Source organism: Mobula hypostoma, chromosome 27 (assembly GCF_963921235.1).
Source record: "Mobula hypostoma chromosome 27, sMobHyp1.1, whole genome shotgun sequence".
NCBI classification, from domain to species: domain Eukaryota; kingdom Metazoa; phylum Chordata; class Chondrichthyes; order Myliobatiformes; family Myliobatidae; genus Mobula; species Mobula hypostoma.
The window spans coordinates 12799800-12815149 of record NC_086123.1 but is presented as its reverse complement, the minus strand read 5'-3'; the positions used below and the strand labels follow the sequence as shown (position 1 = coordinate 12815149).

General features: G+C 36.5%; 1 protein-coding gene across 1 annotated transcript in view; it reads right to left on the bottom strand.

Moving 5' to 3' along the window:
- The window catches only part of rbm19 (RNA binding motif protein 19), a 271057-nt gene that overhangs the window by 81018 nt on the left and 174689 nt on the right, over positions 1–15350 (bottom strand). The window contains exon 24 of the mRNA XM_063034638.1: positions 7168–7259. Within this exon, the coding sequence (XP_062890708.1) occupies positions 7189–7259 (71 nt within the window). The 3' untranslated portion in view covers positions 7168–7188. The remainder of the gene's footprint in view (positions 1–7167; positions 7260–15350) is intronic.

The window sequence follows — 15350 nt, the reverse complement described above, 5'->3', positions numbered from 1 at the left end:
GGTGTCCCAAGAGTCTACAGTCGGTTTTAAAATTCCAGATGTCAGCTTGGAAGCAATAGAATATTTTAATGTATTATATCATGTCTACTAAGATTGAGTCAAATGTTGCATTCCAATTTACATTGACAGAACATTAGTGTGTGCCTGACAGAAGCACACGGTTGGGAGAACTAACCGAAGAGCATACAGGAGTATATATTCCTATTTTACGATAGGCCTGATTTCACATGTCTGCTCGCGGCATAATCAAATATTGTACCATTGGTGTCAGAAGAACAAATGCTGTGAGTCCCAATTTAAGTAAAAGTAATCCGTATTGGACAAACAATACGTACTATATATCCCACATGCAAATGAAGAAACCACTTTTCAAATTCCCTCTTTGAATACAAACAAGAGAAGATCTGCAGATGCTGGAAATCCGAGCAACACACACAAAATGCTGAAGGAACGCAGCAGGCCAGGCAACATCTAGGAAAAAAGTACAGTTGATGTTTTGACCCAAACAGAGACTGTACTCTTTTCCTAGATGCTGCCTGGACTGCTGAGTTCCTTCAGCATTTTGTGTGTCTCTCTCTTTCAAAATAAGTTCATTAACATTGTTGTTCTGTAAAATAAATATGGAGCTTAGCTAATGAAATACTTTCTGGTTATTGGATATTTGGCTCTTGGGTAAATCCAGATTTGCTGCAGGAATGGCAACACTCAGTTTATCATTAATTCCATTTCTTAAATTGCGCTAATGTAAAGGAAAAGAATTAACAATCATTTTAAAGGAATTAATTACTTGAAAGTTAACATGATAAAAGAGTATCTTGACTAAAAGTCACTTTACTAAACTTTATTTCCTGTTTAAATATAGTTTTATTTCTGCTGAATATATTTTAGATTGTATTCCACAGCCTATACATGTGTCACTAGTTTTCCTGAAGAGCTCCTTTTGCTAAGTTTGTTCCCTCTGCTCAGTGATCTTTGTCTGAGTTCTGTTAGGAATTACCAGCACCACTGCATGGAACTACTGGTATTGCTTAGCATGATGCCTGAAATCTCAAATTTCCAAACAGTGCCGCAGACGATTTCCCAGTTGTGTGGTGCTGGACACCCCACCAATAAAAAAACTTAAGTTTCTCTGTGTTTCTGCTGGGGAAATCTACCAGGTTAGAAATGGTGTAAGGAGCTGAGTGTCCATTTATCTGGATGGTGATTATCAGCATTGTGAAAAAGTGGTCAAGGGTGGGGTACGTTACATATTTAAAATTATTTGTGTTTTACATACTAATTTTAATTATCTGAATGCTTTATAGAACATAGAACATAGAATAGTACAGCACAGTACAGGCCCTTCGGCCCACAATGTTGTGCCGACCCGCAAACTCTGCCTCCCACATAAGCCCCCACCTTAAATTCCTCCATATAACTGTCTAGTAGTCTCTTAAACTTCACTAGTGTATCTGCCTCCACCACTGACTCAGGCAGTGCATTCCATGCACCAACCACTCTCCGAGTAAAAAACCTTCCTCTAATATCCCCCTTGAACTTCCCACCCCTTAACTTAAAGTCATGTCCTCTTGTATTGAGCAGTGGTGCCCTGGGGAAGAGGCGCTGGCTATCCACTCTATCTATTCCTCTTATTATCTTGTACACCTCTATCATGTCTCCTCTCATCCTCTTTCTCTCTAAAGAGTAAAGCCCTAGCTCCCTTAATCTCTGATTATAATGCATACTCTCTAAATCAGGCAGCATCCTGGTTTATGATCTTTATGATTTTAGTTCATTATTTTCTCTTATTTGAAAGGTTAATAATTTAAATATTTTAGATTCTTTTATAGAGTCATAGTCTTGAGTAATATAGCACAGAAACAGGCTCCATGACCCAACTGGTCCATGCTGACCACAGTATTCTCTCTGCAAGACTGGTTGCTCATGTTCAGCCCATAACCTTCAAAAGCCTCTCCCCTCCCATCTGTGTACTTATCCAAGTGCCTCAACCACTTACTTTGGCAGTTCAGTCCAGGTACTCACTACCCTCTGTGTAAAGTTGCTTCTTGGGTCTCTTTTAAATCTCTTCCCTTTTATCTTGTATATGTGCCCTCTCGTTTTGGATTCCCCAACCGTGGGGAAAAGACCATGACCATCCACCTTATCCAAACACCTCATGATTTTATAAACCTCCATGAAGTTTCCTCTCATTCTCCTGTGCTCCACTGAATAAAGATCCAGTGTAGCCTACCTCTCCTTATAACTTAGGCCTTATTATTCAGGTAAGTTCCTCGTAAATCTATTCTGTGCTCTCTCCAGCTTGTCAATGATCTCCCTTTCATAGGGTGACCAAAACTATAGATAATACTCTGAGTGTAGTCTCACCCAACAACTTATTAACTGCAACATACTATCCCTACTGCTAAACTTGATGCCTTGACTGATTAAATGCCTTCTTAACAACTCTACTGTATCTACTTGCAAGGCCACTTTTAACAATTGTGCATTGATTCTCCTAGGTTCCTCTGTTCCAGAATAGTCAGCAGCGCCCTGCCATGCACTGCATAGTTCCTACAGCGGTTTGAATGTCTAAAATACATCACCTCACACTTATCTCAATTGAAATCCATTTGAAATTCCTCAGCCCATCTCCCTAACTGACCAAGATCTTTTTGTATTCATTGTAACCCACTTCACTATCAACAACACTTTCCTATTTGCAAACTTGTTAACTGTGCCATGTATTCATATCCAAATGATCTACATAAATAATAAATAGCAGAGGTATTCTGGGGTATCATACTAATCACAAGCCTCCAGTTGGAGAATAGACCATGAACCTTTCCTTTTGTTTCCTAGCATCGAGCCAATTCTGAATCGACCTCGCTACTTCACCTTGAATCCCATGTCACCTAACCTTTCAGATCAGCTCGTCATACGGGACCCTGCCAAAGGCCTTATTAAAGTCCATACAGACACCATTTACTGCTGTATATTCATCTATCCCCATAGTCACTTCTTTGAAAAGTCCAAAAGATTCGTCAGACATGGCCTTCCATGCACAAAGCCATGCTAACTAATCTCTCAGAGTTCCCTCCAGTAACTTTCTAACACACTTTCGATTTTATTGTCAGAGATTCTGAGAAACTGACAGTTCTGCTGACAAAGCTGGGTGGGACAGTGCTAGCTGATAGGCTTTCAGAGGAGTAATGCAGCAGAGGTTTCCTTGGCCTGTCCACATTTTCCAGTTACTTCAGTCACATCTCTGCCTTTTCTCTGGGTATTTTGACTACTCACCTACACCACAAGGTTTGGCTTTCTAGATCTAGAAATTAAGCCTGGGAGAATGGGGAACATGAGTGGTTACACTGAGTAGCAGTACTTTTTAAAGATGATCTTTTATGTATTAAGTTTAATTGTTACTTAATACAAAAACATCTAATCTATCTAACTGTATTTTCACCAGTATACAGCATGAACTTCATGAAAGGCATCCAGGGGTAATGTATGCAACGCAAATAATTTGGAACAGGGTACTGTAAAATGACAATATATGGATGATGAAAGACATCTATAATGAAAATATCAACATAAAAAAACATGCTGAAAGTGTGTTACAAGTACAAAGTGGAACAAATGTGACAATTGAAATATATACATGAACCAACACACACACACACACACACACACACACACGGTAAGTTTGCAAACAAATGCAAGTTTGACACATTCATAATAGATTTGAATAGATGGTATCATACATTGTATACATTAAAATTTCATTGAACTCTGATTGCAGGAAAGAATTCTATTTTAATATAAATTACCTAAAAAGGTAAACTTTAGTTAAATGTTAAATCCGATTTCAACATCAAACACAAATCCTGATGTCACAATTAACTCCACCAGCTTTGCAAATCACTGCACAGAACATAAAATATATCTTTTTCTACAGGTAAATCCAGATGAGAACTGACTATTGTATATACTAACAGAATATTTGTGTGGTAAAAAGGAAATATTTCTACCATAAGAGAGTCTAGACACTTTTGTTTAAAATACCATACTTTGAATTATCTCCAATGATAGATTTGAAATGGGTATCAGTTTGTCACAAATATTCTTGTGAGTTATGATAGCTGGCAGGCCTAGTGACATTTCCATGGGCCAATCAATTCAGAGCAGGTTTCATGCACCAATTTAATCACGACAAATCTGCTTCAGGTAAGCATAAACTCAAAAGGTAACAAAGTTGCAAGTGCAGGCCCTGAAAATTCTGGACATTGTTTTATAAACCAATTTAGAATACATTTGGAAATGTCCACAGCAAAAAATACTGCAAATAATTATATACTGCTGAAAATGCTGCCTGACCCACTGAGTATTTCCAGCATTTTCCGTTCTTATTTACAATTTTTGCTGTAATATTTGACACAGCAATGCCATACCAGTGTCACAAGCTTCAATCAAGAAACATGTGTTTCCCTGCCTCAATGACTATCATCCAGCATCACCTACATCCAACTGTGAGTGCTTTGAGAGGTCGGTCATAAAGCACATCAACTCCTATCCCAGCAGTGACTTGGATCTGCTCCAACTTGCCTACCATTACAACAGATCACCAAACAGATTCCATTTCATTTGCTCTTCACTCAACTCTGGAACTTCTGGGCAGTGAAGTTGCATACATCAAGATGTTTTTCATTGACTACAGCTTGGCATTCAACATTATCATCCTGTCAAAAATAATCAATAAGTTCCAAAACATAGGACTTGATACCTTCTTATGCAACTGGTTCCTCGATTTCCTCACTTGCAAACTCCAGCCAGTTTCGACTGGCAATAGTATCTCCTCCACAATCACCATCACATGCACCTAAAGGGTGTGTGCTTAACTCCCTGCTCTACTCACTTTACATTTATAACTGTGAGGCTAAGTACAGCTCCTATGTCATATTTAAGTTTGCTGATGACACCACAATTGGCTAAATCAATAAAGGTGGTGACAAATCAGTATATAGGAGGGAGATTGGAAGAGTGCTAGAACAACAACCTCTCACTCAATGTCAGCAAAACCACAGAGTTGATTATCGATTATAAGAGGAAGATACATGAGATCCAAGATCCAGCCCTCATTGGGGAATCAGAGATGGAGAGGGTCAGTAATTTTAAATTCCTTGGCATTATCATTTCAGAGGATCTGTCCTGCAACCAACACGCAAATGCAAAAGCAGCCCCTCTGCTTTTTTGGAAGTTTGCAGAGATTCGGCAAGTCATCTAAAACTTTTGACAAACTTTTATAAGTGCACAGTGGAGAATATCCTGACTGGTTACATCACAGCCTGGTTATGGAAACACAAATGCCCACTAAAGGAAAAGCCTACAGAAATACAGCCCAATCCATCACAGGAAAAGCCCTCTCTGCCACTGAGCACATCTACAAGAAACGCTGCCGCAAGAAAGCAGCAGCCATCGTCAATTACCCCCAACCATCCAGGCCACGTTCTCTTCTCACTGCTACAATCACAAAAGAGATACAGGAGCCAGAGGTCTCAAACCAGCAGGTTGAGGAGCAGTTATTACCCTTCAACCATTAGGCTTCTGAACCAGTGTGGATAACTTCTCTCGCTTCAACACTGACCTGATCACTGAACACAACCTATGGACTCAATTTCAAAGACTCTACAACTCATGTTCTCAGTACTATTTATTCACTTATTTATATTTTGTATTTACACAGTTTGCCTTTTTTTTCCCCACAATGGCTGCCTGTCAGTGTTTGTGTGTAGTTTTTCAATGATTCTATTGTATTTCTTTGTTCTGCTAGAAAATGAATCTTGGGTTAGAATATGGTGACATTTCCTCTGAATAGCACTTGTTTATGCCTAAGTCATTAAAAACCTTTACTCTGCTCGTTTTTATTAACATAATTTTTTCCAATTTATTTTGAACAGCTATAGACCCGAGGAAAAGTTTACTTCTCAAAAGCACATTGTTAAGGTGTCCTCCACATACAAATATGCCTGTCAATACAACAGTATGGATAGTGGCACCAGTTACTCTTCTTGCAAATGGTACAACTTCAGGCAAGGAAAAGATGTGTGATAAAACAAAAAAAAACTGCGATTCAAGTTATGTTGCTGCACTATTACTTTTGTGAAAAGAGCATCTTCCTGTCTGGCTTAACCCTGAAGGAAATTAGCTCCTTTTAAGGTACATTATTTCAACTAAATTTACCACAGAAAGTTAAATCTAGTTTATTCCAGTCTCAGAACCTTTAATAACAAAAAGAATTAAACAGTAACATGAAATAGTTAATGTTATGGGTGCTGAAATGCCAGCTGGTGGTGTAGTGGCATCAGCTCCAGACTTCAAGGCGAGAGGTCTATTGGGTTCGAATCTGGCCGGCTCCTTGCATGCTTTCCACCCTTGCTGGGTTAAATGTTGAGCTAGCAACTTGGCTTCATAAAAAAAGACAAAATGCTGAAGAAACAGCAAGGTTGCCGCCCAATATGCCACAAGGCATGGAGAGGAATAACAATGGTGTTGAAAATTAGCCTTTATTTGTCTGAGGTTCTGTTACACTTTTTCCCCCCCTGAATTCTCCCTTGTAAGCTTTTTTTCCCCATGCTCTCATAATTTGATCTTTCCTTTGTTTTATTTTTCTTCACCTAATTTGAGACTGAATTTGCACAATTTGCTTACACATTTTTCTTAAGTCTAGAGATATTAATTTCACAATGTTATAAATCTGGCTGCACAGGGTACACAGCCAATCAGTTCTAAGACAATTTTGTTTGCTGTGACGTTAACACCAGCACTTTCAGCACCTACCATGCACAAACTTAAAAACCTAAATGATGCCAGTGAATGCCTCTATTAGTCAACTATGGCCTATTAACAAAAAAAAACACAATTACTATATCCTACATTTTAAAAATCTAACTTCAACAGCAAGTAGACTCGAAGAAGTCAGTTTTCTTCATATGCCAAGTATCAATAAGTAAATTCAGCAGGCAAGCTAAATTCTGCATTCCCTTCCTTCGAAACAGGTAAGTTATTCTGTGTTGCAGTTGAATAGTAAAAGGTCATTTTATCTACAAAAAATGAACATTTACTTCCAGTAATATGCATTTTGTACAACTGCAGGGTGATTTTGAAACAAAATACAGCAAAAAAATTACTTACTTTCAAAAGGATAACAAGTGACTAGTCTTCCTCTTCCATATCATCCATTATTTCATCCAGGATTTCAACCCGTTTCTTCTTATTTGGTGAATCTTTTGTGAATGAGCACACAGAAAGAATAAAGAGAATTTAATAGAAGATATGAATATGAAGACAATCAATATGCAATAATTAGATTTGATTAGCCCCCACACCCCACACCCCCACTTCTTCAATCTCATTTGCTCAGCAGTAATAAATAGGCCATCCATACAATAGACTGGGAAATTAGATTTGGGGAGTAGTAATAGTGGGATGCCTAGAAATAAAACAGTAAGCAGCAAAGCATGAACTGTCTATCATTTACATCATTAACATCAACAATAGACTGGCATGCTCCTGCAGATGAGCAACTGATTAAACCAATGACTATTAATGCTAGGGCACAGTGATAAGATTTAGATTTTAAAGGTGAAGGAAAGGAATGAAAATTAAATACACACAACTAGGTTTTGCATTGTTTAAATAAAGCTTCAGTACATAGGTCATTTTTCTGAAATTGTTAAGAGAAAGCTATTACTCGGTTATGATGGTCCGGTTCTTAAATTACAGAATTATATTTTTATAACTGATGTATGACAATCAAAGTTCAAAGTACATTTATTATCAATCTTGAGATTTGTCATCTTGCAGGCAGTCACAAAACAAAGGAACACAATAGAATCCACAAAAGCACACAACAAAGATTGTCAAATGCCCTAATATGTGAAAAAAAGAACAAATCGTGCAAACAATAAAACATTTAAAAAAAACAAATAACACACAAAACATTAACTGCAGAGTCCCTGAAAGTGAGTCCACAGCCACAGAGCTAGTTCAATGCTGAGGCGAGTGAAGCCAGTCTCCGAGCCCGATGGCTGCAGGCCATAGTCATGGAGTCAGTTCCGTGCTAATTTTTTTGAGTAACATTGTGAATAATAATTTTTAATTTCTAGTAATGTATAAATGGCATCTAGTTATCCAGTTGTTATATTTCCACCCAGTTACTACAAATTACATCATTTATTTTCTTTTTATTTATTTATTTAGTGATACAGAGTGGAGTAGGCCTGTCCAGCCTTTCGAGCTGTGACACCCCAGCAACCCCTGATTTAAACCTAACTAAATCATGGGACAATCTACAATGACCAATTAACCTCTGCAGTGTGCCTTTGGACAATGTGAGAAAATCAGAGCATTCGGGAAAAACCCACACATTCCATGAGGAGGATGAACAGAGACTCCTTAAAGATCGTGCTAGAATTGAACTTCAAACTCTGTTCCGCGAGCTGTAATAGCATTCAGCTAACCAGTATACACTAACCATAGTGCCCTTATTATTTAGTAATAAGTGAATTTCTAAAAGAAGGTTAACAAAACTTCAGGCTGCTCCACTAAAATCCTAAAATAAGGAAAGATTTGTGGAAGGATACGCAAAACAGTTGAGAAAAAGAGATCAGATGTGCAAATACTGCTGTTGTAACTATAGTGCACAAAATATAACAAAGATTCTTTTTATAAATAATAGTCAGCATGTTTTATAAAATGAGACAAAGTCTATAAATAACTTAAAATACAATGATTGTATATAAAACCATTCTGAATTTTATTTTTCCATTTATGACTACTCTACTTCAATTTATTTGACACAATAGATGCTATATAGAACAGTGCAAAAAGGCTTGTTTTTAAATATCAGCCTCCCAGTCCCAGTATTCAACACAAACTAGCATTGCTTGCATTGAACAATCAGTAATTACTTGTGCCTGAACAAGACAAAAGTAACTCCCAGCATGCTATTTTGATAAAGGAACCTCATGTCAGAAGAGCGGTAGATAATTTGGCGCTTCAGAAAAATTCACTCAGAATTTAGTATTTTTTCATTACAGAGTTAAAGGTATACTTATAAACAGGTAGATTTACAGTACATGCAGTTCTTTTTTTAAGAGAAAGGTTGGTCAGTTGGTGACTTCTGTTTAAAACCTGAGGAAGTGTTCTTAAATTATTCAGGTAACAATTAATGTTTAAAAGATAGAGAAGTGTATAAATCATATCATTTGGGTTAACAATGCTTTCCTATTTTAAAAATCCACATGCAATCTCAAGATTCAAGATTGTTTACTGTCATTCTTCAGTACATGACTTAAAGGAGAAAAAAAGTGACTATTACTTCAGATCCAATGAAGCATAGATGAACAATACACATATACTGTTTTATATATACATTATATATTTTATAATATATATACACACACACAGTGGCATGCAAAAGTTTGGGCACCCATGGTCAAAATTTCTGTTACTGTGAATAGTTAAGCGAGTAAAAGATGAACTGATTTCCAAAAGGCATAAAGTTAAAGATGACACATTTCTTTCATATTTTAAGCAAGATTACTTGTTTATTACCATCTTTTACAGTTTCAAAATAACAAAAAAGGAAAAGGGCCCGAAGCAAAAGTTTGGGCACCCTGCATGACAGTACTTAGTAACACCCCTTTGGCAAGTATCACAGCTTGTAAATGCTTTTTGTAGCCAGCTAAGATTCTTCCAATTCTTGTTTGGGGGATTTTCGCCCATTCTTCCTTGTAAAAGGCTTCTAGTTCTGTGAGATTCTTGGGCCATCTTGCATGCACTGCTCTTTTGAGGTCTATCCACAGATTTTCGATGATGTTTAGGTCAGGGGACTGTGAAGGCCATGGCAAAACCTACAGCTTGCGCCTCTTGAGGTAGTCCATTGTGGATTTTGAGGTGTGTTTACTTTCATTATCCTGTTGTAGAAGCCATCTTTTTTACATCTGCGGCTTCTTTACAGACGGTGTGATGTTTGCTTCCAGAATTTGCTGGTATTTAATTGAATTCATTCTTCCCTCTACCAGTAATTGCTCCCCGTGCCACTGGCTGCAGCACAAGCCCAAAGCATGATCGATCCATCCCTGTGCTGAACAGTTGGAGAGGGGTTCTTCTCATGAAATTCTGCACCCTTTTTTCTCCAAACATACCTTTGCTTACTGCAGCCAAAAAGTTCTATTCAAAAGGTTCAAAGGAACATCTAAACATTTTGGAAACAAGTCCTGTGGACTGCTGAAGTTAAAATAGAACTTTTTGGCTGCAATGAGCAAAGGTATGTTTGGAGAAAAAAGGGCGCAGAATTTCATGAAAAGAACACCTCTCCAACTGTTAAGCACGGGGGTGGATCGATCAGAACTTCATCTTTAGCTGCAGCTCACTCACAGTGATTGTTGGCATCACAATAGCCTCTCTAATAAGTGCTATTCTTCTCCAGTGACTAAATTTAGAGGGGCAGACTGACCTAGGCTGTGGTTTCATATTTTTTCCACTTTTTAAATGGACTGCACTGAGCTCTGAGGGATGTTCAGTGTCTTTGAGATGGTCTTGTACCCTTCCCCAGATTTGAGCTTCTCTATTCTCATTTCCCTGACTTGACTTGAATGTTCTCTTGTCCTCGTTTTGGTTTGGTTTATTGTAAATCTACCATACTGTTGGACTTTAAAGAGAGAGGGGGAATTTATTGTGAATTCATTGAAAACAGGAGATCCTCCAATTTTCTACATCAACAAACTTGGTGAGTTGGTAAGGTAACACAGTATATTCTGCAGCTGAGAAAAGTTAGCTTAGTAACTACAAAGGAGATAAATACTTGATCAATCTCACAATTTTGTTTTTTAAAAATTTTTAGTAAATTGTTGATAGGCTTTGGAATTTTTCTTTTGATTTGACACGATGCAATGTTTTGTAGATTTGCTCAAAAAATCCTGATTCAATATACATCAAAGTTGCTGGTGAACGCAGCAGGCCAAGCAGCATCTATAGGAAGAGGCGCAGTCGACGTTTCAGGCCGAGACCCTTCGTCAAGTCCTGACGAAGGGTCTCGGCCTGAAACGTCGACTGCGCCTCTTCCTATAGATGCTGCTTGGCCTGCTGCGTTCACCAGCAACTTTGATGTGTGTTGCTTGAATTTCCAGCATCTGCAGAATTCCTGTTGTTTCTGATTCAATATATCTTGAATTTAGAAAATGAAACAGTAAAATGTAAAAATAGTTGTGGGGTCTGAATACTTTTTCAAGACACTGTATATATACTAATTGGTGGAAAATCAAATGTTCAGTCACTCAAAACAACAACACTTTGAAAACAGCAAATGCCACTTACTAGTTCAATAAATATATAGAAAATGATTTAAAAAGATAACAAAGGTGAGTGATATTTAGTATCAGAAAAAAGATGAAAATTAGGAAAGAAACATGGAGGAGAAGCAGATAAAAAAAAGTTAAGGGAAATTCAATGTTTTCCATAATATTTTGGTGTTCAAGGCATTTATGCAACTAGATAAAACAATCAAAAAAGATTTTACAATTAATTAAATGCTATTAAATTATATTATTTATTATACTAATATAATATTGAAACTATAACAGTGTTACTTAACTATGTATTACGCGGTGGTTGTAGCCCAGTAATACATTCTATCATACATTTACAATTTCCGCACGTTATCATTTTAATCCTTAACTTTTTGCTACTCAGATGGTATAATAAGCAAAATGATAGAAAAGTTAACAATGCACATTAACTTGTGAAGTGACAGTATCAATTTTATCAATTTTACATTGCTGAATATTATACTTTTACACATACAATGACTGTCAAATGTCAATTTATTTCAGGTAATATTGACTGTCAACAATCATACGGTTCCCCAGTAACCAATTATGATCTGAATTTACAGACCCACAAAAAGTTCAGTCAAAAATTCAAAGAAATTTCATCCAATTTTGCTAAAATGTGGGGAGCATTTAATTAAGAAATTTTTGATAGGCACTATCTACCTTCGAACCTGGATAGCAATTCTTTCAACATCATAAATCAAACTTCACATCTACAGGATTTCTGCAACATCACAAGCTTCCAGACAGGTTGGCCATAATTATAGGTGTGTATAATCCACTGCCTGACAACACTCTTGTCTGTGTCCTGAATGACCCCAAGCATAGCTTCTGCTGGGAGGATGACTGCTAATGCACCAACACAACTTACAACTTCTCCGAGCGCAAGTGGCTAACTGCATCAAGAGACAGCTTTGACAGTTGGTGAGGCATGGTATTTGATCTTTGACATTCATTAACATTCAAAAACAGTTAATGTTTTAAAACGGTTACAAGAATTAACAATTAAAAAGGTGATTTTCCTGATCTTTTGAGTGGATCTATTTTTAAACTCCTTTGAAGGCAACCACTTAATCTGATCTAAAACTGCACTTAGCACCTCTTTCCCTTTTGCAATGCTCTAAGGGATCTAAAGTAAAGAATGAAAAACAGTGCTTTTTAACCTTGTGTTAACTTCTTCATAATAAACTGTTAGGTTCATTATCATCTTGGAAACTGCTTACCAAAATTGACTGCATAGGAACACAACCAACCATGAGAAAGAGGTCTTCTGGTTTAAGACAATGGAGAATATAAAGAAAAACTGAAAAGATGCATGGAAGCAACAAATTCTTGAAATCTTTTAGGAACAACTTATCTGCAAGTTTTTCTGAGTCATGCACTTTCCTTTCCTCCAGCTATTACTGCTTTTGTCACCAAATAAAAAAAAGTTGTACCCAGTCAGCTTGAATCCATCTTATCATTATCTCAGCTTATTAAAGCTTTCCCAATATTTTCTAATACTTCCCAATCTAAGACACTGCTTTCCAGCCAGTGCTGCTTTATGCCAGGCTAATCCTGATATTCGCAACTGACTTAGAACCTTGACTTTCTTGTCAACATCTCCACTGGGATAAATACCTTTCTTCCATTAACACTTTCCTTAAAGTCTGCTGTTTGGTTATCTGCCACATATATCATATAGGGCTCAGCAACAGTTTTGTGTTTGACAAAATGCAAAACATTTTATGGTATTTTAATTACGTTAGAGATATTAGGTAACTGTAAGTTATTGACTTGAACAATATTAATAGCATATGCTCTTGACCACACGTACATATATAGATATTTATGAACACTAAAAGATATTGGCATTTTACACAGCATAATATCCTTGTCCTTCAAAACTGCAACTATAAATTAATTTGGTTCATTTTGACACATTTGGAACAATACAGTCAGGACTGAGAGTTGAATATATCAGATGTGAAGGTCAAAAGGGGAAAAAGGTCAAGGAAGGTCTTGTTTTCGTGATTAAGAGGGGGCCATTTCAATTAGGATAAAGAAAATGAGTAAACAGATAGTGGAGGCTCTGGTTAGGATAGCTTAAGATCCATGGCTGAGACATTACCAAACTTAAAAATTAAGGACTAAACAATTTAGACTGTTTATTTGGTGAGATAGGCTGTATCACATTGCAACGAGAAGATCATTTTCATTTCATTTTTAAATCTTTTTATTAATTATTATTGAAAATCAATGAGAAAAATACATCAAAATAATCAAGACAACATATCCATATGTAGAATAAGGGTTAAACTATCAACCAAACTGAACAGTACATCAATAATAATAATAAAAAAACAAAATGTTATGAAAAACAGAAAGAAAAAAAGAACCCCTACTAACTAAAACAAAAAAAAAACCCTAATAACAAAAAAACAGGGAGAAAAAAAACCCATTTGGAGCACAAACCCAGAGCTATACGCCATGCAAGTTTCCATAAAAAAAAGACATCAATCCGCCAAGCAAATCCATATACCCAAGCATCAGAAAAGGACCATCTTTATTAACTCAAATCAAATGATAATAACGGGCAAAGGAACCCCACCTTTTCTCGAAGTCAAATCTAGGATCAAAAGTTCGACTTCTATTTTTTTTCCAAACTAAGACATAACATCACCTGAGAGAACCATTGTATCAAAGTGGGAGCAGAGGCATCTTTCCATTTTAATAAAATAGCCCTTCTAGCCAATAATATGATAAATGCAATTACATATTGGTCTGATGTAGAAATACTGTGAATATATTGAGGAATTATACCAAACAAAACTGTCAATTTATTAGGTTGTAAATTGATTTTTAAAGCTTTAGAAATTGTAGAAAAAAGATTTCCAAAATTGTTTCAACAGTGATCACCACCAAAACATATGTGTCAATGTAGCTATCTCAGTTTTGCATCTATCACACTGACTATTTACATTAGAAAATATTTTAGACAATCTCTCCTTTGTCAAATAATAACGATGTACAATTTTAAATTGAATTAAAGAATGACTGGCACAAATCCAAGAAGAGTTAACCAGCTTCAAAATTCGCAACCGATCCTCTGTTATCAAGGTCATGTTAAGCTCTCTTTCCTAATCTTGCTTAATCTTAAGTAAAGGATAGTTAACCTGTTGTAATAGTAAATTATAAATTTTCCCACTGAAACCTTTCACTAAAGGGTTCATTTTTAAAATATTGTCTAACAGGTCAGAGTTTTGTATATATGGAAAGGTACTTAAATACTCTTGTAAGAAATGTCTGACCTGAAGATAGTGCAAAAAATGTGAATATGAGAGAGAGTATTTAGTTACTAATTTCTCAAAGGACATCAATCGGCCTTTTGAAACAAATCCATAAAGGAAAAAATTCCTTTATTCCTCCAAAGAGAAAAGGCAGGATCACTAAGTAAAGGTTTAAATAAATAGTTTCAATAAATTAAACTAAAAAGGTTAAGAGAAGATCATGATTAACACAAATGATTTATTTTTGAAGAAGAGCAACATGTTATGGGAATGAGTATTTCGTGTTCTAGAAGGCATTTGAAAGACTCTCATAAAAGACTGTTAGCCAAAGTAAAAGCATAAAGAAATCATAATCGTAATGAGGTGAAGAAACCTCATGGTCACCAGAAGAGTAGAAAGACAGTAGAAGAGAATAAGGATAATGGGATATACTCATGTCAAAAAATGTGTCCAGTTTTAAAGTGCTCATTTCTTAATTACAAATCTGGTACATTTCTAGCATAACTGCTTTGGAGAACATGTGGGTTCCCAGGTACTTGGTGCCCTTTTCAAATCAAATCAAATTGGAACCAGTATTACTAAATTGTGCATACATACTTCAGTGATCTAGAGACACAAGAGAATGCAGATACTGGATCGTGGAGCAAAAAGTGAACAGCTAGAGGTGAGATGGGGCTGTTGCGTGTGACAGTTCAGAAGCAGGTAAGGCAGG